The 23,063-nt window shown below is 38.2% G+C and overlaps 1 protein-coding gene across 1 annotated transcript in view; it reads left to right on the plus strand.

Annotated features, from left to right (window-relative positions):
- col18a1a (collagen type XVIII alpha 1 chain a) overlaps nt 1-23,063 on the plus strand; it is a 45,992-nt gene that overhangs the window by 20,286 nt on the left and 2,643 nt on the right. The window contains exons 4-34 of the mRNA XM_062431327.1: nt 2,176-2,238; nt 6,751-6,829; nt 8,058-8,114; nt 9,019-9,155; nt 9,840-9,866; nt 10,207-10,413; nt 10,644-10,670; nt 10,839-10,901; nt 11,072-11,149; nt 11,261-11,311; nt 11,559-11,681; nt 11,794-11,856; nt 12,777-12,821; nt 13,519-13,650; nt 14,007-14,078; nt 15,261-15,287; nt 16,328-16,426; nt 17,435-17,470; nt 17,784-17,870; nt 18,593-18,628; nt 18,860-18,919; nt 19,035-19,112; nt 19,263-19,298; nt 19,408-19,461; nt 19,952-20,023; nt 20,758-20,823; nt 21,147-21,177; nt 21,580-21,624; nt 21,743-21,777; nt 22,852-22,971; nt 23,021-23,031. Coding sequence (XP_062287311.1) covers nt 2,176-2,238; nt 6,751-6,829; nt 8,058-8,114; nt 9,019-9,155; nt 9,840-9,866; nt 10,207-10,413; nt 10,644-10,670; nt 10,839-10,901; nt 11,072-11,149; nt 11,261-11,311; nt 11,559-11,681; nt 11,794-11,856; nt 12,777-12,821; nt 13,519-13,650; nt 14,007-14,078; nt 15,261-15,287; nt 16,328-16,426; nt 17,435-17,470; nt 17,784-17,870; nt 18,593-18,628; nt 18,860-18,919; nt 19,035-19,112; nt 19,263-19,298; nt 19,408-19,461; nt 19,952-20,023; nt 20,758-20,823; nt 21,147-21,177; nt 21,580-21,624; nt 21,743-21,777; nt 22,852-22,971; nt 23,021-23,031 — 2,117 coding nt within the window. The remainder of the gene's footprint in view (nt 1-2,175; nt 2,239-6,750; nt 6,830-8,057; nt 8,115-9,018; nt 9,156-9,839; nt 9,867-10,206; nt 10,414-10,643; nt 10,671-10,838; nt 10,902-11,071; nt 11,150-11,260; nt 11,312-11,558; nt 11,682-11,793; nt 11,857-12,776; nt 12,822-13,518; nt 13,651-14,006; nt 14,079-15,260; nt 15,288-16,327; nt 16,427-17,434; nt 17,471-17,783; nt 17,871-18,592; nt 18,629-18,859; nt 18,920-19,034; nt 19,113-19,262; nt 19,299-19,407; nt 19,462-19,951; nt 20,024-20,757; nt 20,824-21,146; nt 21,178-21,579; nt 21,625-21,742; nt 21,778-22,851; nt 22,972-23,020; nt 23,032-23,063) is intronic.

Below are 23,063 nucleotides of genomic sequence, written 5' to 3' on the forward strand. Positions count from 1 at the left end.
CGGTAAGGTGTGCTCCCAGCCTGCAGCCAGCCGTGACGATTGACTTGGAGCACCTCGCTCGCAGTCACTTGAGTCTCTGAGTTGAGTTGAACCCGAGCCCAAGCTAGTCTCCTGTAGCCTACGGAAGCCGAGAACCAAATAATTTAATTCGTTATCACGGGAAAACGGTCTTTGTTATCTCGAGATAACGAAATAATTAATTCGTTATCACGAGAAAACGATCTTTGTTATCTCGAGATAACGAAATAAACTAATTCGTTATCACGAGAAAACGGACTTTGTTATCTTGAGATAATGAAATAATAAGTCGTTATCACGAGAAAACGGTAATAAAAAAATTTATACGGACCTGGCCCTTTAGGGCTTCCGTACATAGGCATTCAGAAATTGAGCAAAACTAAGCAACTCAATTCAGGGTGTCAGAGGGCGCCTTTTTCCCAGCTTTGTTTGAGGGCAAGCCTGCAATCTCAGACTTTGAAAAAGCCCTGAGCTAAAGAAAAAGAGAACCTTTTTCTTTTTTCTTTTAGCCTTTCCAAAACCAAAAACGCAGAGCAAAAGTGTAAGAAATGGATTAACGTGTGTAATGGCTGCGAGTGTTAGCATGTCCGACTACCTAACTTAACACTACTATGTACTGTAGTTAAAAATAAAGAGCCCCATTCACAACTAGTATGCGTGGAAGTTGGTGCTGCATGCTATCAGAGTTTAGGAAGTTATCCCCATTCAGCCTTTTCTCTTATCAATGTAAAAACATGGTACGAGAAAATATGAAAAAATGCAGTATTTGATGAATACTGCAATTCTATGTGAATCGACTGGTTCTGTCATTTCAGCTGACACAATTGATGATTGGTGATTAGAGAAAAAAAAGCCTACTTTTGTCTACTTCTTCCTTTTTGTCTCAAATAAATAGATGAATAAATTCATAATGCTTACTGAGAATTTTGAGAAGTTAACCTTCTTTGTAAACTGCAAATGTGCTGAGCAAGAATGGAAAAACAACCAGTTAATTGGTAGGAATAGTTTACCACAGAGTGACACATGATTCATATGATTTCACTCCACTCTGTGGATTTATTCTATCACTTATTACCAATCATAAATCCACAGCAGATAAGAATCTGAGGGCAGCCTTTTCACTGCTGACCCTGACCACCCACACACAAACACAGGTGCCTCACTGCAGCCCACCAGCAGCCTTTAATGTTGTTTAGTAAAACATTTACCCCACAGCAGCTGCTCCGCTCGCACAGACCACTGAAGCCCCGTCTTCACTGACAGAACAGGGTTCAAGACTGTACAGCGAGTTGTCATCGAACCTTTTAGATGTTGCTCGGATTAGACGGGAAAATGGCATTCCGAGTGGAAATGACAGGTTTCTGATTTCAGGATGTGTCTTTCATCCCAAATGATAACCTCACACACAGCTGTTTTCCACTATAATGGACACATTCTAGATATTGAATTACCAAGTGCAAATACGATTGACTGAAATAGTCAACAAATATACAAGAATTTGATTTGACTATTGCATTAGCGCAGATACATACTGCAGAGTATTAACAATTTAGAGAGTTCAGTATTAAATGACACTTAAATTTAACCAGGTAAAAGGCTTATTAGGATTAAAATATCGGTTCCAAATCAAGAAATCTGTTCCTTGCCAAGAGGATGTTAAAAAAAGCGTTAACTGCAATGATTTCCATATTTTGGTTAAAGTATGTGGATGTGTATTTTTGCACAAAGCCCAATTTTTTACCTCTTCTGTCTCCTGAGCTAAAAGACACTTTCATTTTATGTCCAAATGATGCTATTATTATTTCTAACCATTTGATTAAATATCTTTCCTGTTATTCTGTGTTTTATTTTTACTGGCTATTTGTAGATCTACCTGTCTACAAATACAACACAGACATATAAAACAGGTCAATAACACTGACACACAGATCACTAACAGATTAGCCTGTTATTCCTGGTCCTTAACAGCTGTTTTGTATTTTTACCAAAAATTCAAATAAAGAGCGATGAGCAGACACACATGCTGTGTAAGTACCACACACACAGTTAAAAAGAGCATTCTCGTTAGGTGTGTAATTGTCATTGCAATGATTAAAAGAAAGAGGAACATCTTGTGGAGATAAAGTTAAATGTAACATGTGTGTTTGGTCTCCTCAGGCTTCAGGGGACGGAAGTGGCTACGCAGAAACCAGACCAGACGCGAAGAGACCTACGTGGACGGTACGGAGCAATTTTCAGTTTATTATTGGAGTTATTTTTTCATCCCTCATGATCACGGCTTGTTTCATTGATACAGTAAATAAGCAGTACTCTAACAGTCATTGAAACATCACGGGTTAGTTAACCATTACACTTAATGTAAACTGATGAATGCCTTTAGAGTGCATATTAGAAAGAGGAGGCGGATCTGTTTCATAAAGAGGATACCTGGCTGACAAAGATGAACAGCAGACCTCAGTGTTTGATGTACCAGTGACGTCTCGAGTTGCTCGGCATTAAGTGAGTTTACACTCGTCCCTCAAGAGAGATTAATAACTGCTGAGTTGATGTCTGGAAGTTGAGCTGCTTCTTCTGTCTTATGCATTTAGAAAATACTTTTTACATAGAGTTGCCTCTTCTCATACAAAAAAGGTAACAGCTTTGGTGATTTAAGATTTAATAATAAAATAATTCTGAAATTGGACAGTTGTTATACTAAGAGCTGTTCAAACAGAAACTTTTAATGTCTTGTTTTAGTTATTCTGTGGAGGATTACTTGGTGTGAGGTGTGGTTTGTGTTTGGATAGATGAGGCTGTAGATTTATCACCTGGATGAAGGCCTAAACCAACATATTTCACCCGAAGGGTGAAAGATTGTAGTGTTTATCTATCTTTTGGTAGCCATACACACACACACACACACACACACACACACAACAACATTTACGCTATCCTTACGAACAAGCACACCATCATACTTAGACTATTATTCCCTCTATCCTGCCAGTTCTCTAAACAATTTCCTCTCATTTTGTATCTTTCTGTCTCTTCCTCCATCACTTTTCTCTGTATCGCTCTCCTTTGTCATCCTGTCTTCCTCTCTCTGCTTTCCGTCTCTCTCACGCTCGCAAACAATCAGATTCCACAGGCACCCACTCACCCTCAAAGATAGCCACGCAGGCTGAAATGTAGTACGACCTCCACCACTGTGCGTGCATGCCCTCCCACTCACAATTACAGAGTTGACTTAGAAAAACCAGATGTCAATTTGGACTCGATCTGATCCAAGTCGAGGGGCCCCCCTGCCTCAAGGTCCCCGTGGCTTTGTTATTCTGACTGGTTTCTCAATCTCAGTGTACAAGAACTGACTGAGGTGGAAAGAAAGTCAGAGAGGGCAGGTTCGTGGTAGCTTCAGTAGGAAGTTTCTTGTCTTCACCCTGCCTGGTCATTACTGCACTGCTTACAAGGGGCTTTTTCCATCTATCCAGTAGGCATTAATTAGCATCATATGTAATGCGGTGGAAAAGACAACAGCTGGCAATGTAATGCCTACCTGCCGACATTTTTCCATGTGATGTCTGTTCACAGGCGGTCTAACCTACACTCTTCACAATTGTCCAACCAGTGCAATTGAGGCAAGTCCGGGCAAAGACTTGTCAGAGAGAGAAAGAGAGAGAGGGAGAGAGTTGTATAAGTGAAACTTTCCATTTTGTCATCCAGGAATTCATGGTGATAGATGACAGAGTTAGTCAGTCATCCTTAACAGTGTCACTGCCGGAATCCAAAGTGTCCCCTTCAGCATGAAGCCTAAAGAGGAAATGTTTCTGGAGCGTAAATCTGACCTGATGTAGTGTGCATGATTGTTTCAGATAGTGTCAATGAGCTGCTGTTAGCAATTGTTGATGTTGTAAATGATGTTTTGGAAGAACTACAAATCACTTGAAAGTATATTTTTCTTAGTTTTATGAAACTTTCTTGTGTATTTTATGTTCAAGTATACAGATTTCTAAAGGCTGCACCAAGGTTGCATGTCTTCTTGAAGTCATTTGTACATATTTTCTACCATGTGTGATATAATTTTGAACAAGCAAACATACACTAGTGTTTAAATATGCAATCTGTACACTACTTATGTGCTACTCTGTACACAATGACCCTTTAGTCACATTCGGTAAGCAGATGTTACCCAGAGAATACAATCAACATATTTAATTAATTTACTGAATAATGACGAAATGGAAAGAATGAAAATCTGCCCAAATCAGTGTCTAATTATCCTCTTTATGAATCTCACAAGAAAGGAAAATGACATGGAAGGCCAATGCTAGGTTATGTCAGCATTAGTGCGTGCAGTCATGTCAAATAATTGAATCTCTACCAAATAACACAAGAAATGTTTATCAGTTTGCACAAGATAATTGATGTTTGTTAAGCTGCTGCTAAAACATGTCTTTTTTATGTTGAATTCTAAATAACAAGCTGCTAACTGATTGGCTGCGAGGCAAGTTGACTGTTATGTAAAAACTACAAACAAGACCCTTAAGAGTCAGGCAATGAAAGTCAACCCTCAATTGCTGCATTTTATAAACAGTTTTTCTTCTCACCAAAGATCAACCACAAAAATGTGCAAGTTCCAATTGGATTCCTCTGTGATAATTTATAGGTCATGCACTGAAAAAAAAAAAAAATCATCCTACACTGCTGTGGAGGTGGAATATGTTCATTGCCAAGGGAGCTGCATACCTGCTCTTGGATTCAGGGTTGTGTGGTTCAAATCCATCAGCACTATGTTCTAAAGACTGGAGCCTCCCATCATCCCCTGCTATGATGGATAGGTGAAGAAGTGAACAAGCAGGGTATTCTTTATCACATTAATACATATATCAACTTAGAAGAGTCAATAGTGGTGCGGTCGAATTCTTCGCATAGTCAGTGCCGTGCAACACAGCAGGGAGTTTTCTCAGGAAGAAATCTGGTTAATTATCAACCCGGGCTTCATTTCAGCTCCTTACATTCTTCATCCCACTCCTCTCGTGAATTCCACAAGTGACAATTCGAGGTGTGTCACCGGTGAAGAATGAGTTACAGACAGACAGGGAGACGGGGGGGCGGGGGTATTTGCATTATTTCCCTCCCCCCCACTCTCTTTTTTTACCCAAAGGCAGTTTTTGAGAGCAGGAGCAACCCCACCTCTCCCCCCAACCTTCAATCACTCCTGTTGCTTCTCTCAGTGCTTCTGTGTATTTAGTGACGCAAGATTGTTGGCAGACTTGAGTTTGGGCTTTCTTTTCTTTGTCTGTAGGCACACAAATGAACCCATGAAAACATGCTAATGTATAGAAGTCTAATTTATAAATGTGTTAAAGGACAAAGCTGGCAATTTTCTATAGTTTCTTATCACTAAATCTCATAGAAGCAACTGAGAAGTTGAGACCTACAAGTTAAGGTATTGAAACCACTGCATGCTTTGTGCTGTGTGTAGGATAAGGCTGGTGATTTTCTACATATTTCCTATTGTCAGTCTCATCTGTAGAGCCAAACAAACAATTAACTGATCTGTGTTATTCCTCTGTGCCGTAGACCTCCGTCGTTGTCCAAAAACTATTAAAAGCACATCAGTGAGCCACACATTGAGCACACGCAGCCACACTGGTTGACATTTTTCTTTACCACAAAAGAGAGGTTGGGCATGTTAGTTTGTTTAGAAACAGTTTCTAAGAATAATAACAGTCATTAAATTTTCATTCTCCAGAGAGTATTTCTGTGTAAGGCAGATGCCACCGTGCATGCATGGGAAAGTGGTTCTGTTTACAGCGCTTCATTCAAAGAACGTGACCGCTGTTATAAGTCTTTGGAGCTTTGTATATACATAGGAAATGGTCAGACATATCCGCGAAGCTATTTTGAAATTAAACAATCAATTAGAATTGTTGATGCAGTCGTATATAAGGCAGAATCAATGTAAAGTGAGGAATAAGAAAGTTTGACACCTTTTAATTTGATCATCAGGTTTTGTTAGTTCAGCTGTGAAGGTTAAATGTGTGGTTTGGAGTGGCAGCAATAGGATGACCACACACACACACAAATACTAATGGAAGTTGGTGTTGGTGTCATTTGCATTGTAACCAAACATACTTTTGTACTCAAGGTGTCGCTATAACTCTGAGTAATGACATTTTGCAACTGCAGGTTAGAGCGGTTTGATAGACTGGGAGCAGTGTCCTCTGACTGCTTTAATAAGGCTCACACACAAAGAAGTTTTGCAATACAGGCCAGGCATGAGATGTCTGATAGTGATTAACACATCCACTGCAATTACTCTAAACAATAACAATTTGCCAAAAGACATAGAAATGGTTTTGCTGAGTTCTTGGTTTCCTAATGCACATGTTGACTCAATCATGTTTAAAAAAAGGTTCAGTGTGGAGCTGGGAAACGAGGCTGTTAGTTAGGAGAGGAGCTTTAGTTGTACACAAAGTTTGAACATAAGTGCAGTTGAATGATAACACAGAGCTGAAACATGAGTCATCTTTGTTGGGATTGTTTGGTATTAACGTTAACAAGCATTACTTTTTCCCATGTGAAAAGGTTCTTAAATAGTTTTCAAGGATTTTTAGGGGGAATACCGATGGAAACAATGAGGAGGCTGTGTTGTGGCTCAAAACTCCAGGATCAATGCAGCCTTTGGCAAGAGGCATCCAGTTAATGTGATCAGTTGTTTTTTCTCTCTGTTGCTTGATTTTCTTCCAGCAGACTACTCCTGCATCTTCCCGGCCCATTCAGCAGCCACCGTTGTCCAAGAAAGAGGAAGTGTCAGTTACAAGAGAGACAGGTGAGTTTGTCTGACCACAGTAAACACTTACAGATGTATAATTTCACTTTCAAAGAGGAGAAATATATGTTGTACTTCCACATGCTGACATTTGACTCAGCTCACCTGCTGGGTACTGAAGGGAATGTTTATTACAATTCATGCTGTTCAGGCAGAGATCATATGTCTTAAACACAGCTGAGCTAGTCAGGATGCGCTGTAAAGCAGTTTATTGGTGAATGTCTCCATCTAGTGGACATCAAGACTAATGCATTAGGGGAATGAAAAATCCCTCATTTCTAAGACTAAATCAAATATCAGGGCAGGCATTTCTTACCATGTAAATTGTATCGAAGTGCATTTTTCATGGTCTGTTAGAAATCTTATTAAATTTCTATTTGTATTTAGGTTTTTTTATTTAATTTTCTGAAATTGCTGAGTATTTCTCTACAACCTCTCATCCGGGGGAATACATCACTTGAAAATAATTTAATTAGTTTGTCCCCATCATACTGAGTGATTTAACATAAACTATAACTAGCTTAGAACCTGTTGATTAATTTTTCATTAGCTAAGCTACCAATGTGGCTGCAGGGATGTTAATGGCAGTCATTCCAGACTGTTATAAAGATTGCCATGAGATTTCCTACAGTGTAAGTGATTGGGAACAAAATCCACGGTGTGTCCACACAGTCATTTCAAAGTTGATGTGAAGCTAAATATGAGGCAGTCTGAGTTTGTCATATCAAATGGATATCTGCCACAATTACATTCTTTTTTTAGCATCAAATTCACGCTTTGTGTTCCCTCTGAAATGTTTCCCTGTTGAGCTGTGGTGGAAGTATAGTGGGAAAAAAAGAGGGATGTTGACTTAAGACAGCTAAAGCTTCATATTAGCTTCAGATTATAAATGCATTGTGAAGTAATCTCCTGATGGCCAGAATGATTAATGAAGTTAATTTGAGCACTGTAGTATTGTTTCGACATGGACTTGTAAAATTGTGAACACATCCCTTAATAATATTACATTTTCATTGAATAAGGTCATTGTGAACAGAGAAGAGGCAAGCCAAGGAATTGTCAAAAACATGTTCACAAATTGATCTATTTATAAACTATGAAGATAGCAAAATAATAACATAACATCTAAATAACAGCTTACATAATGTCCTGGAGCATTCATGTGACCGACTTAAACAAATGTTTATCTGGAGACCTACTTTAACATTTGCCTTTGTATTATGTTCAGCAAGTGACTCTGAGCAGGTTTATATGGAGTCCAAGCCCCGACTTTCTGGGTCAGCAGGTGGGTCAATGGGAGTCATAAACAGGGAGAAAATCAGCCAAATCCTCTGTTTTTTTCCTTGCTCTCTATTCTCTGCCTGGATGTTTTGCCTGCCTGATATTGTATGTGTACTCCTAATGTAGGACATCACATGGATTTAAAAAACGAACGCCAATACTGCATGAATCCATCTACAGTCAATCTGCTTTTGAATTCATGCAGGGTGGTGGACATGTCTGCGTATACACTAAGCCAGTGAAATTAGGCCATTCAGTCTACAATGTCCTGGAAAAAAAGAAAAAAAAAAACTAAAAAATGAGGAGCTCGACTGAGAGAGGCAAAGAGTGAGATAAAGTTTTGGCTCTCATGGATATTAAAGGATGTCTGGCTGTATATGCAGCATGTCAAACAGGACAATTTTTGGTTTATTTCTACATTCATTTTTGTTTATAAAAAATAACTGGGATTGAAAAGCAGAAATAGTATTACATATTAGCTTAGTCTACGAATGCCATGATACATGGGATTAGTTTATTCGACGAATATTCTTTGCTCATGTATCAATAAGCCTCCTTGCAGTGCACATACTTTTGCTGTGCATGTCAGCGGAGTAGGCTTCATTTCGTACAGCCTCCACTGAAAAGTGACACATTCAGTGGGAAGAGTTTAAGGTCAGAAAATATATCACAGGACCGTGGTGCATGCAGGTGTGGGAAGGCAAGTTCATTTAACATGTTGAAATCTTGACATGGCCTTTAAATTACAGCCGTGCACACTATGTCGAAGATGTCAAGCAAAAGGTTATTTTCTTTTCTATTCTCCTGGTCTATTGGGAGCAGTACATGTCCTGTTTATTGTTTGGGATGTGGGATATACTTTCTTGTCATGAAGATATTAATGACGGTCTTTTGTTGTTGTTTTTCAGGGCAAATTGGGGCTAGAGGAGAAAAAGGTGACCAAGGGGATAGAGGAGAGAAAGGAGATAGAGGTCCAATTGGGGCGAAGGGAGATGCAGGTTCAGGCTCTGGCTCCAGTTCACGGGGTGGAGCCCGTGGAGAGAAGGTTTGGACCTTTTTCTTCCTTTTCTTTTTAAAACAATGTACAGTGGAACACATTTATTAGACAAGTGATTGTGGTTTGCAGTTTGAGAGCTGGGATATAATTAATTCCTAAAACTTGAAAAAAAAATACCACAGTGTCTCTTCTGAAGGTTGCAGTGAGCAGTGAGATAATTGGTAAAATCACGAGCAAACACTAGCGTAAGGGTAGCAGTAATATGAACTTTTGTGAAATGTCCCAAAGGAACACCAGAGGGAGCTGCAAGCCCTTATTTTATGCATACACATACATTTAGTATTATGAGTGGCATGTGTTGGGTGTAAAATTAACATTAAGGGTTATGATTCGATTACATTATGTATAAATAAGTATGTTTATTAGGTATATGATGATGGTTAGGGTTATTAGGGTCATAGTTAGAAACAGTTTCACTGGGTGGTGTTACTGAAATTAGATTTGGTTTTACATTTATTTACAAGTTTATGACTGCATCATTTGATTTCCACTGGTTATACCCATAACCAAAGTGTATTATAAATGTATGCTGTTAAAGCTAATAATGTACAAGAGGCTGTGTCTGTGGATATGAATAATAGTGCCTGTTCTTAGAAATGTTTCAAGTCAGATCAGATGGACTTTGAGGATAAAAGGGACTGATACCAACCTTTATTTTCTGTAATTTTTCAGGGAGAACCAGGGGAAGTGGGAACAAAGGTAAGTTATAGATTATTTTGAGTCACTTGACTCCTGATCTGAGTCTCCCAGAGGCATGTACCTATTTACTTAGAATGAAATTATAACTCTTGGTCTTGGTCACTTGCTCAGTCAATATCACCTGTTTCATGTCTAGATGAGACTATGAGGTTTCTTGTACAAAACAAAACAAATCTACGTGCTACTATTGTTTCTTAGCAGGTAATTCCTCAGGATTCCTCACTATGAGGGATCTGCTGCAACATTAATACACGTGTTGATCTCAATTCGTGGATTTCTGGTAAAGATAGAAGTTGATGTTTCTCTTGTCTGATCACTTTGTTAATTTATTCATCCGCAGGGCAATGCAGGCTTTGGCTACCAAGGAAAGAAAGGAGAGCCCGGCATTCCTGGGCCAGCTGGTCCCCCTGGGCCCCCTGGTCCTACGTCCGATATTTCAACTGGCAGTGACGGCTCAGTTGTTTCGAGGGTCCCTGGACCCCGAGGACCACCTGGACCACCAGGTGTCTCAGGCCCAGCGGGTTCACCAGGAACTGATGGAGAGCCAGTCAGTAGACTCAAAAACACTAATCACACTTTACTTGATAAACTGACATTGTATGTTTTATTATTTTAGTAAGTGCAACAGCACACTGGATCATAGTGTTAAGGATATATAATGTTAAGGCATTATTACTGAGGTTATCCAGCTGAGGTGTCTGCTTTTGTCATACTGTAAAGCATACTGTGTCTTTTCTGTTAAATTACTATTGTTTCATTCCTCATTTCAATTTGCAGGGTGATCCTGGTGAGGATGGAAAAACTGTGAGTTTTTAAATTGTATTTATTTCCCATACAATACCAATAATATAATGGTTTAAACTTTTACCACTTGTCACAATTATGTTATGATGGTCTATTAAACTTTCCTTTTCCGTGCATTGAGTTCATGACAACCTCTAGTGATCTAACATTATGGTTTCCTCAACATAGGGTACTCAAGGACCTCCAGGCTTCCCAGGAACTCCAGGTGATCCTGGACTCAAAGGAGATAAGGTCAGATACTCAGTTACACGGACAGAATAATAGAAAATTATTGTAAACCAAACACATGTTCTGCTGTACTTTGTCTGTACTAGACCTGAAATAACAGAAGATGAAGGGCATTTAAGTGGATGTCTCTGTTGTAGAAATGTAGATTGTCTTAATGAGTCTTTTGCATACAGGGAGACCGTGGAGAGGGACAACCTGGTCCCAGGGGGCTCCCAGGTCTTCCCGGACCCCCAGGACCTGGAGTTAGATCTGTGAGTTACTCTTGACCTCATTTGCGTTCCATGTAAAGTTTATGCACAATTTGTAACCTCCATTATTGAATCACGTATTGAATCTAATTCATTTTAATTAATATATTGCAGACTTTTGTGGACATGGAAGGCTCAGGGTTCCCAACTTCGGATTCTAGTCGGGTAAGAACAATTACAATCAACGCTAAACGTCAAAAACAAATTATGAAAGTGAAGCCCTCATCTTTGTTGCTGTAAGACTTTAACCAGCAACTGTGATTGATAATCAAAATCAAACCACCAAGAAGACAAATTGCTGTAAGACATTTATGTTGCTGAATACTTTAATTGTATATTTAACTAGAAATCTCTGATCTACAAAGACTTTACAGATTACTGTGAAATGATTATTTTTTCTTTTTTTTTGTAGGGACTGCCAGGTCCCCCAGGTCCCCCTGGTCCTGCCGGTCCTCCTGGTCCCTCTACAACAGGTACAGCATCGAGTTCTGGGGCATTTGGACCACCAGGAAAGGACGGGGCACCAGGTCAACCGGTAGGTGTCAATATATTTGCGTCTTGACACAAATATTCACTCAACTCTCTGAATACTGACTGTAATGATTGTACACTCTTGCCAAGCCTTAACCTAATCTTTCAACCTCTAGGGTTTGCCTGGTATGCCAGGTACCGATGGCAGCCCAGGATCTTCTGGTACCAAGGGAGAAAAGGTAAATGACCTTGTGAAAATCTTGTGAAAATGACTGAAGTACACAATACAATACAGGAGTAGGAGAATATATTCAAAATTATAGTGGATACATATTTACACAGTAAGCATAAAAACAAAATAAATGGATGAAATGAAAGACAAAAGCTACATATACAGGCACATAATCCAAAAAAGTTTCCTAGCGTTTGGGTTTACTTCCATGTCGTGTGCCTTGCTGGATATTTGCAGTAGTGATTTTTTCCTCTCCGCCCCGAGAGACTTTACTTTGGGATAATGTCACAAACGTCAGAATCACTTCTCCAGGCTCTGGGAATGTTTTACAAACACATAGCTTGCAGGTTTAGAAGTCCATAATACAAAGTGTAATAATTGTCCTTTTCTGCAGTTTCAAAGAAAGAAAGTTTCTTTTTTTATAATGCTGGATTTTTCTGTTGTACTACCATGTGTGACCACTGGGGGAAATTTGCAACAAGGCACCATATCCAGCTCTCTTAATACATTCATGGTCATACCCCTCTCCCCATCCGGGCTTCCTGTCTCTCTGTACTTTCAGCTGTCAAATAAAGGCAAAAAGAATGCGGGGAAAAAAAGAGATAAACAACTTCAATATTCATAGGATATAGAGAGCTATGAAGCGCACCATAGAAATTGACAACCCGTCCCCTAGCAACGTCAGTCCTCAGATGTCAGTCAATGGCTGGCAGTGAGAACGCTCACCCATAGGCTTGAATATCAGACACCGTTTGAACAAATGTGTCCAAAAACTGCTTAATCCTCTTCTGAAGAGATATACACAATAACCAAACATCATTGTAGTTCATATTTTCTTCCACCAAAAGAAGATAACTAGAATTTAAGTTTCACTTCTATTGGTGTTTCTGTTAACATGTTTTATCTAACTCTTTCTTTCTACTTTAGGGTGATTCAGGCGAGCTGGGTCTTCCAGGAACAATTGGAGAAAAGGTGATGATTTATTACCTTGATTGTTTTGGTTTCTTTTTAAGTAACTTTAACATAAAGTTGCAGCTGCAGATTAACAGTGAAGACTACACTCCAAAACTCAGTCACATGCAAACTGCCATTGGTGTAGTATCAGTTGTAGAGCAGAATTTATTTGTCATAATCCTGGGAAGAAAGTATATAAATTAAAGTGTATTGTAAGTTGGTGGTGTGTTTTTTGAAATAATGGTGCCCATTCGATAACTGACATATGAACTTTTATCCAACTATTTTCTTAAGCTTTTCTCATCCCTTTCATTTCTCCAGCACAGCTCCTACTTTTCTTTCCTCACCAATCTGCTGCCTCACTATTTATCCTCCTCCTACTCTCTTAAACCTTCCCATCTGCAGGTAACTGGGCTGCAGCACGTCAACCATCAAAGGGGATTTGTGTCTTCTAACAATATGCAAATGTTAGACTTGTGTGAAATTTTAATCTGGAGTGCTGGCTATGGTTTGGTTTAACATTTAACATCTAACATACCTCAAATTGCCTTTTGACACTGATGGCAAAGATCTTACTAGTTTGTGCATTAAGGTGATTAATGACACTGATTTCAACCCCACACAGGCATGCCATTGATTAGATGCACTTCACTGAAGACCGAGATAACCTTTTGTTTCTGAACACTGATTTTACTCCTGTCCTTTTATTTTACAGGGGGCTAGAGGAGACTCTGGTTTACCGGGATCAACAGGAGAGCCTGGACTGGCTGGTCTGCCTGGACCACTGGGACCAGTTGGGCCACCTGGGCCTCCTGGACCTCCTGGACCAAGCTATCGTGTTGGATTTGTAAGTTCTATATTTGTTTTCGTTAAGATACCTTTTGGTTGAGTTTACACAATCTCACAGTTGAAGATATCTCAATAATGTGGTAGGAGACAGGTCAGATTCACAGATATTGAGATATGAAAAAATGCTAAATATTAATATAACACACTGTCCATTGGCAACTCTATTGCATACCATTAATGTGTATCTACTTTGCAGCGGATCATGATTAATGATTAACAAACAAATTCAGCATGTTTTGGGCAGCAAGAATCTGTATTATTCATATGGGTGAGGTGTTAGTCATAAAATGTAGACCATGAAAAACATTTGGCTTTTTTGTTTGTTTGTTTTTAATACTTTGCTGGTATTTATAGGATGACATGGAGGGCTCTGGAGGATTTTTGTCTAATGGACTTCCTGGTGTCAGAGGACCAGAAGGAAGTCAGGTTAGTAAATTACTAACAAAAGGCCTGGATTCCTATAGAGAAGTGGTTCTCAAACCTTTTCCACATCAAGGACCCTTAGATAGGCACATTTTATAAGATTTTCACTTTTAAATGTTTGATTACAGAAAGCGTATGAAACCCATGACCAAAATAGTCACACATTCTGTCATTGTGTTACTTCTAAATGGAATTATAGTGAAAATAAATTATTCCTCTATTTGCTGGGGACAGCCAGGAACCTCCTCAAGGACCCCTGGGGATCCCTGAACCCCACTTTGAGAACCAGAGTCATACAACACAAACTTTTAAATAAGCAATAGTTTCTCATTGAAGCACTAAAATTCTTTGAATGAGTTTCTCTATGTCACATGAGAAGCTTTAATGTGTCTCTGATGCCAGATTTGGTCAACAGCTCTTAATTATAGTTAGTAAGTTAATTAGTTTGGAGCTGTTGTCCATGTTGTGAAAAACTTTCTTCAGCTTCACCACATAGCTTTAAAACATAAAAGAGGATAATTAATATAGTACATACATACAGTACAAATTAAATAAAATGGGAGAAGGTTTGATGGGTGAGCCATATCATCAATTACAAGTACAAGACAAAATCAGGTACAATCCAAATGTTTCATGCTCCAGAATCACATTGATTTTGCTCCTCCATTCAAATAGTTTATTTTGGTAGCACTATTATACCTTTTGAAGCAGTAATTTACTCAGTTCTGCATCACAGCTAGCCTTACACTCAAAGCACAGCAGCTGTCTACTATTTTCATTTCATTTAGCTGAAACACGTTTCTTGAAATGCTAATGAAATAAGTACCTTGTGTATCTACAATTCTGACACCACCACAAAAACCACAAGGCTATTATATCTTTTAAATCATTATCTGAGTGCTGATTCCACTTGTAGATCATTGTATTAATATTATTATTATTATTGTAAAAACAAAGTGGAATATTTGAATACCAAGATCTCACCAGAAAATGTTTAGTTGGTAATTTTAACAATTATGTATCTAAATGCCAAGTATTCACAAGAGTAATAACAAAAAGCAGCATATCTTAAGTAATATAAAGTATCACAGCTAAATTTTGTGCATGTCTATATTTTACATGTCTGAGGATGATATACAGTACATGAGCTTGCAAATAACCATGGCAAATATTGTGTGCTTCTAGGGTCCTCCTGGCGTGCCTGGACTTCCAGTAAGTAATTAAAAAAAAATGTTTCAGTCATGTGTCCTGAGCTTGTCTCCTTAACCCCTTCTCCAACTTACATGGTTAGAGACAAACTATGGAATCTATAAAGCCAGTGATTTTTATATGAATTGATTTGCTTATTTTATATTAATTGAAGCACATACAAGTGTGAGATACTGCTATCAGAGACTGAACTCCAGTATCAGGACATGTGTTTTTAGCCCCTTTCTTGATGAGTTTATTTAACATTCAGGTTTGGTTAGCGGCAGTCGATTTGTCCTTGCTGTTCTCCTCTGCTGTCATTTCACGTGTTTGTTTCAAAACCATTAGGGTTGGGAAAATAAGCTGCAGCTTTATTGATTCCCAAGGGGAAATAAGGTCTTTTCAATGTCTAAAAAACAGTAGTCAGCAGGGAAAACAAGAAACACAAGCACACAAGAGTAATACAAAGTAACACAAATGAAAAATAAATAAATAAAATGGGTGGGTACATACAAAAAGCTTGAACAAAAATGGAATAGTATGCAAACAACTGTGGATTATAATATATATTGATATTTATGATTGTTTTAAGTACATTATATAAAAATAGAGGGACAGAACTCTCACAACAAGAGTTAACTTATGTTAGCGTGTTACCAAACATTAGGAACAGCCAGTCTTCACTACTGGTTCAGCTCAGGTTCAGTCCAGCACCTTGTCATGATGATGGAACATAAGGACTGCAAATAGTAAAGTGATGACAAGAGTAGCTGAAAGTTGCATAGAGCTGCAGAGTTTAGTGTTGATTTTTCAGTGGGGTCAGACGTTCAAGCCAACTTTTCACATTAAAAGTAGTAAATTAATTCATTGTTAATATGTAACTATTGTTTGAAGTCAAAGTTGCTTACCTAAATATGGAGTAACTTTGCTTAGCATTCACATTTTCAGGACTGGCTAGCATTGTATTAAGCTCAACAGGATCACTAATGCCATTAATTAGCACACGTTTGACAATAACTGCATATATCTTCAGTGGTAAAACTTGAATTATTTGACTTCTGCAGGGTAAACCTGGCTTGCATGGTATGCCAGGCCAAAAGGGCATGGATGGTACTGTGGGAAGAGATGGGCAACCAGGATTGGATGGCTTCCCCGGACCTCAGGTAAAAACCCAACTGTAGATCTGGCACTCTGAGAAATGAAAGGAATATTGTATCCACCAACTGGATACCAGAGGGCAAAAAGTTGTTGCAAACCTGTTGCTACAGATGTTGACACCATGCAGCTAGCTAGTAGAAGAAAATGCCAACTCTTCACAAATCAACAAATGGCATGGCCCAGTTTTCAGTATGTTTTATAAATAGTTTTACAGAAGGGATCCATGATGTATCAGTTTAATGTAATAACTGTTTTAAAATGTAGAATTTGAATCAAATATTACACCATGTACGAGTTTTTATTCTTATTAATTATTGAAGCTGGAAATAGTAGTTTGATAAAATAATCATATCTAAGGCTCATTAACAATATTTTTGGGGGCTTCCAACTGCATCCCACATCAGCTGATGGAGTTTTCTCAGTTGTCATGGAGATGGCTCACTTGTCATCCATACCAACTTATCAGCCAACTGAGCTCCATGACATCTCCATGACAACTGAGCAAATCTGCCAACAAAGACAGTGAGATGAGGCAGAAAAAGCTTGTAAGTGGACCTTGAGCCAATGTCAATATACCCGATACAGTTTGGGGTAATATACTGTATAAGGCACGATTTGGACATCTCATCTGTTTAAATGTATGAAGGAGCCAATTTTTCACTATCTAACTTTTGAATATCTTACATTTTTATGTGACCGAAAGAAACTTTTAAAAGTTGAGGAAAGATGCTGATGACACTGAGTTTAATCATAAATCCAGACATCATGTTTGTAGTATATTATAGAAACCAACATGCTGGTATTGGAATAAAATCAAATGTTACATTTGAGTAGAAATTAATAGCATGTGGTTTATCTTCCTTTTTACCATGTTAATTGTGGTTTAATATAATATAGTTAATGTGTTTTTATGAGTGTTGACTGTTTATTGGATCCTTATGGAGCAATTATGTGTACATACAGAGCATATTTAGTCTTTTCTATTTTTAATTCAGTTAAATTTTAACTTACAGGGGCCAAAGGGTGACATAGGCGACAAAGGAGAGACGGTAAATATTATTTTATACAACGTATATTTGTACATTTTCTCTACAAAGCAATTTTCTGTAATATTGTCATCTAACGTACTGAAACATGCATGCAATGTGATTTAGTTTTTTGTAGGCATAAGATCTTTCAGAAACAAGTTAATTCTTCAATTTTAAAAGATATTTTTATTTCTTATATTTAATACAATTCTATAAGCCTGGACTTTTCCTAAGCTTTGCCAAACTGAGCCCTTGATTGATTTCACTGTCTTCAATGTCTTACTAGGACGAGGGCTGTTATTTATCTTTTCTTTACATGTGTTGTGGTTTTTAGGGTGAACCAGGCCGTGATGGAGTCGGCCTCCAAGGTCCGCCAGGCCCACCTGGACCGCCAGGAAAAGTCATCTACCAACCTGACAACGTAAGCAATGTGAAGAATTACAACGACGACATTGTATCAGTGGTAGACTAAAACCTAATCTAAGAGTGATTTAAGTATGCATCTTAATTTATTTCATTCTCTCATTTACTCTTTGTGTCACTGCAGTTTGATGGTGTTTCTGGCAGAGTTGGGGCTCAGGTATGTATTAAAATCTCCATGACAATACTGATAACATTAAGAAAAAAAGAAAAAATACATAAAAAAACACAAAATGACACTGGACAATACCAAAAAGATCACTTTGTAAAGTGCTAACTAATAATGATCGTGTAAACTGTTGTTTTACTATCACATGATTCCAAATAAAGTAAAACAAATAAAAATAAAAAGTTGTTTCTGCACTTACCAACTTGTAAGAGGGAGGAAACAATATGTATACCATATGTTGAAACACACTATTAACGTGTCCTTTTCTGTGTTAGGCCAATTAGGGAACCACTGTTCGAATAGTGCTGACAGTTTTAGGAGATATTAAACTTTATTGATTGTTGCCATTAGTGTCTGACCTTTATCAAACATAACCATAAAACATCTTTCAACATCCTAACAGAATGTCAGCTGTATAATAGTCTTCTACACTAAGTGAAAGCTGCACTCATTTCACAATCTACATTTTAGAAAAAAGGCTCAGACAAATCAGAACAAAAACAAGCAAATGTAATAAATGTAGAATGTTAAAAAGTATTTGTTTTCCTGTACAGGGAGGACCTGGTTTACCTGGTCAAGCTGGATTCCCTGTAAGTCTCACTGTATTACATAATTTATATCCAATGCCCTTTTTATAAATCAGGTGAACATTAGTAAAGCCTCAATAACTTATTTTTAGCACATAAATGTGAAGTGTTCTTTAATATTAATCTTAATTCTTATAACTCTATCAGGATTGTATTGCTTTTACTAAGATTTTTAATACAGACATCAACCACAAGCACAGCATATCTTTTATTTTGTCATCTCATATCGTGTAGGGTCCGATTGGACCAAAGGGTGACAGAGGAGACGCAGGCCCGGCAGGTTATGGACTGAAGGTAAGGTCAAAAACACCTTTTTCTGAAGATGTAGCCCAGATGTGATCACTTTTTAGTTTGTTCCACTGTTGATTTTGCCACTCATCACCATTAAGACACTGCTGCTGTTTTGCAGGGTGAGAAGGGTGAGCCAGGCTTAATAATTGGTCCTGATGGAAATCCTCTGTATTTGGACGGGGCAACGGGTTTGAAGGTGAGTCTCACTGCATCTGTTGAGTGTCTGTTATATTTCTCTGACTCAGGTACACACACCCAAAAAACAAAACAAAAGCACATACATACTCTAAATTAGCTGTCTCCTCTTACCTGCTGTGTTTATCTGTTTCTTTTACCCTGCATGTAGGGAGATAGAGGACCTTCTGGACCAGCTGGACCTCCTGTAAGTGTTTGACCATTTGGCAAATGTAAACTTATTTGTCATATTAAACTTATTCCAATATGTTCTCTGATCAGACAACCTTTTCTTTTATTTCATGATTTCTGTGTAGGGCCCGTATGGACCTACTGGATTAAAGGGTGAAATTGGAATGCCTGGAAGACCTGTAAGCACCGTTTACATTGACAGTTTAAATGGTCAGGAAGTCTCAAACCATGTCTACGCTTTAAATGTTTCAGGCACTTTTTCAGTCGTGCGTCTCAAACATGTCTCACAGAACAGACACGCTCTTATTTAAAATCGATCGAGCTGTCTTCACCAACCACTTAATGGCTTTTGTTTCACTCGCACTATACACGAGTAAATGCAACTCAAATGTCTATTCTCCTGTTTTTTGCAAGCATTTAGTCATTGTGTTTTATCTTCATGCTGCCTCCCAAATTTTTTCTTACAAAACTAATTAGAAATTAAATGAATCTTCACACTGTATACATATTGTAATTTATCTATGATATTTAACTGTGTAGCTACTAGAAAGTGTCACACAAACTATATATTGGCATTGTGCTGACCTGCTGTATAATATTGTCGTTAAAACCCTAACCGTTTGTTTCCAAGCGCAGGAAAAAAATTAACCAATGACTTTCTTACAACAGGGTCGCCCCGGAGTAAATGGATACAAGGGTGAAAAAGGAGACCCAGCAGGAGGCGCTGGCTTTGGCTTCCCAGTAAGTACTATTATTATTACTGACTTGGCCAGGGATAATAGTAGGCTTGCCATTTCATAAAGCGCAAAGACTTAAAAGAAGGTCTTGTAAGAGTCTGAAAATGCTACTAGGCTGATTACCTCGCTGATTTTATTATTTTTCTCAGAGAACGTTCAAAAATGCTTCTTTAAAGAGTAACTACACCCAAGTCTAATAATGCTGCCTGTCTTTCCAAGTAGTGGTGACAGCATGTCTTTTCACATCCTGTGCAGCAGTGATGTAGTGTGGCACTACAGTACCACCCTTCCTCACACTTGTCCTCTCCTAGCTGTAACTTGGGTGTTGTCAGAGGTTCATTGAGGACAGTGTTGATATGTTTTTCCTCTTTCAAAAATGTAGTGCAGTTTATCTTCAAAGCTATCAGCTGTTTTGCCTCACGTATAGTATATTTGAGTCATGTTGCAGTGAGCTCTGTGTTGGTTTCAGTTTAATTTAGGTTTACAAAAAGTCCCAAACTAAACCTGGCACTTCAGACATGAGAGTTATAATTATTCAGTATCCACTTTACAGTTCATCAGCACGTCAATATCCTCTCTTCATCCTCTACTCTTTTTCCTGTTGTCTGTCTTGTGACCAGCTTATATTAAATAAGACCCGCCTATTGGATCAATCTCACAACTTCCCAATGGGGAATCACTCTGTATCTACACATCAATCAATGACAAAGAGTGAATAACTTTTGTGTTTTTTATCAGGGAGTCCCCGGCCCTCCCGGACCACCTGGACCTCCTGGACCAGCCTTTCCTATAAATCGCTTCAATGTGAGTACAAGACCCCAGTATATAGACTTGTATATTAATGAATAATTGTCTGATATCCCTGCATTCACAAAACCCAATTGTGGACAGTACAGCCCACAATAATAATATGTACCAGTAAGTGTTAGCTGTACTATCTTGAGCCAGAGAGCTGAACCATGTCATATTGGTATCTGTTGGGCAGGAAACGTGTCATTATTTTGTGCTCTTGTTCTGTTGTTTAAACCTCATTGGCTGGTGAAACTAGTGAGTTGGTTGTGAAGTACATGGTCTTTTTCTTCATTGTTTTTGGTGCTTCTCTGAGCATTGCTTTCTTTTGTTCATAGGGCTATGATGATACTTCGAGGAATTATCCAGGTATGACCTCCCATCACACGCCGTTTGTTGTTTTATCACAAATACATAATACGATAGGCTAGAACTCTTCAAAGAGAGGGATCAAAATGAAGAAGTTAAGTAAATGTGCCAGTCAAGGAAGAGAGATTTAGAAAGGATTTAAAATGTCTGGAGAGATAAACAGTTCTATCTTAATTTCAGTTTGATCCAGCTGCCTCAGCCTGAAGGGGATATACACTCTATTGTCAAGAGATTAAGCTGTCAAGACTTACTAGATCTGAGCAATGAACTGATAAAAAAACACACAAAAAACACACACAGAAGACATCACTATCAAATAAGTGCTAACAGTTTCACAGCTACCAGTTACTTGTGGCATACTGTGTTTAACTCTTCCATGTAAAATATTCTACTTTGTTGTAGGAAATAAAGGGGAGAAAGGAGATATTGGACCTCCAGGGATCCCAGGTAAATCCTACCGTTTGAATAAAATATACGTGCACTTCCTTTATTACATACTGTAAATATTTACTGTTGTGAATTGAATTACCAGTACTTATTTACTAAAAGACCTTTGCTTTTGCAGGATTGACCCCTTTTACTGATATTTACACATTGAAGGTAAGCAATTAAGCTATCCATACATATAAAGATACATATCTGCCCGTAATCTTTAGATGTTTTATAGTGTAATTGTGTAATTCTGCTAAATATGACAGCAAAACATTTAACGGACTCAGTTAACCTTATCATGGGCATAAATCAAAGCTATCAAACTTGGCAATTTGTAGACACAGTGATCGGCCCGGAGGGATGATGAGTCTTGGCATTATGGAAAGATTGAAAAATTATGCTGATTGGTCTCATAGTTGCTTTTTAAATCAAATGTGATCTTGCTGATCTAATTTGACAAACATTTGGAGGATGAAACTTTATACATTTTCATACAGAACACATAATAACAATGGTTATGTTATACTCAAGTATCCCAGAGCTCCATGACAGTGTGACAGTGAGCCAGCAGGTGTAATACCAGGACCAGGCATTGTTTTGAATTGTTCAATGCTGCGTTTTGGTATAAAAAAGATTCATTTTTTTAACCTTAAGTTCTAATGCAGTAATAAATGACTATCAAACACTCAACAGGTGATTTACTGTTGAGACAGACGCTCTTAGTTTTACTTTCATTTTCCTCCTCTGCATTTCTCTTTTTCATTTATTCATTACGTCCAACTCATGCAACAGTAAATACAAAAGACAATAGGACAAATCTGTTGTTGTTTTTCCCTCATGTGTGAATAATGCGTTGCAAGTGCTTCTGTCATTTTTTAACTCTTATTTGCATGATTTACCTGGTTCCTCAGATGCACAACGGGGACCAAATGTGGTTCCTCTAGTTTCAAAGTACCTGACATTTTTGGTTAAAAAGGACTATATGAGTCAGTTAGACATGAAAGTTACTGACTGGAATAGTAAATATGTCAATAAAATGTGTCAATAAGTCACAATGCATTTGATTTTAGTCAACTTGGAGGAATTGTTAATTTTGCTCTGTAACCTATTTCACACTTTTAACAAGTCAATTATTGGCCTGAGAACACTAAAATAACACCAGATTCAGCAGCCACTTTTCCTACTATGCATGATGTACTGTAATTGGAAGTGTCATCATAATGTTAAAACTGTTTCCAACAGAATGAATTGAAAGGAGAGCAAGGAGGCCCAGGAGTGAAGGGAGACAAGGGAGAGCCTGGTGGTGGATATTATGACCCGCGATATGGCCCATCAGGGGCTCCTGGCAAACCAGGCCTACCGGTGAGTCCTAAGAGTTGTAAATTTAGATATTAACAGCCAATTTGTCAAGCAATTATACCTGTACAGAAAATCTATGTATCAAAACACTAACC

This window comes from Scomber scombrus, chromosome 13 (assembly GCF_963691925.1).
Source record: "Scomber scombrus chromosome 13, fScoSco1.1, whole genome shotgun sequence".
Lineage (NCBI taxonomy): Eukaryota > Metazoa > Chordata > Actinopteri > Scombriformes > Scombridae > Scomber > Scomber scombrus.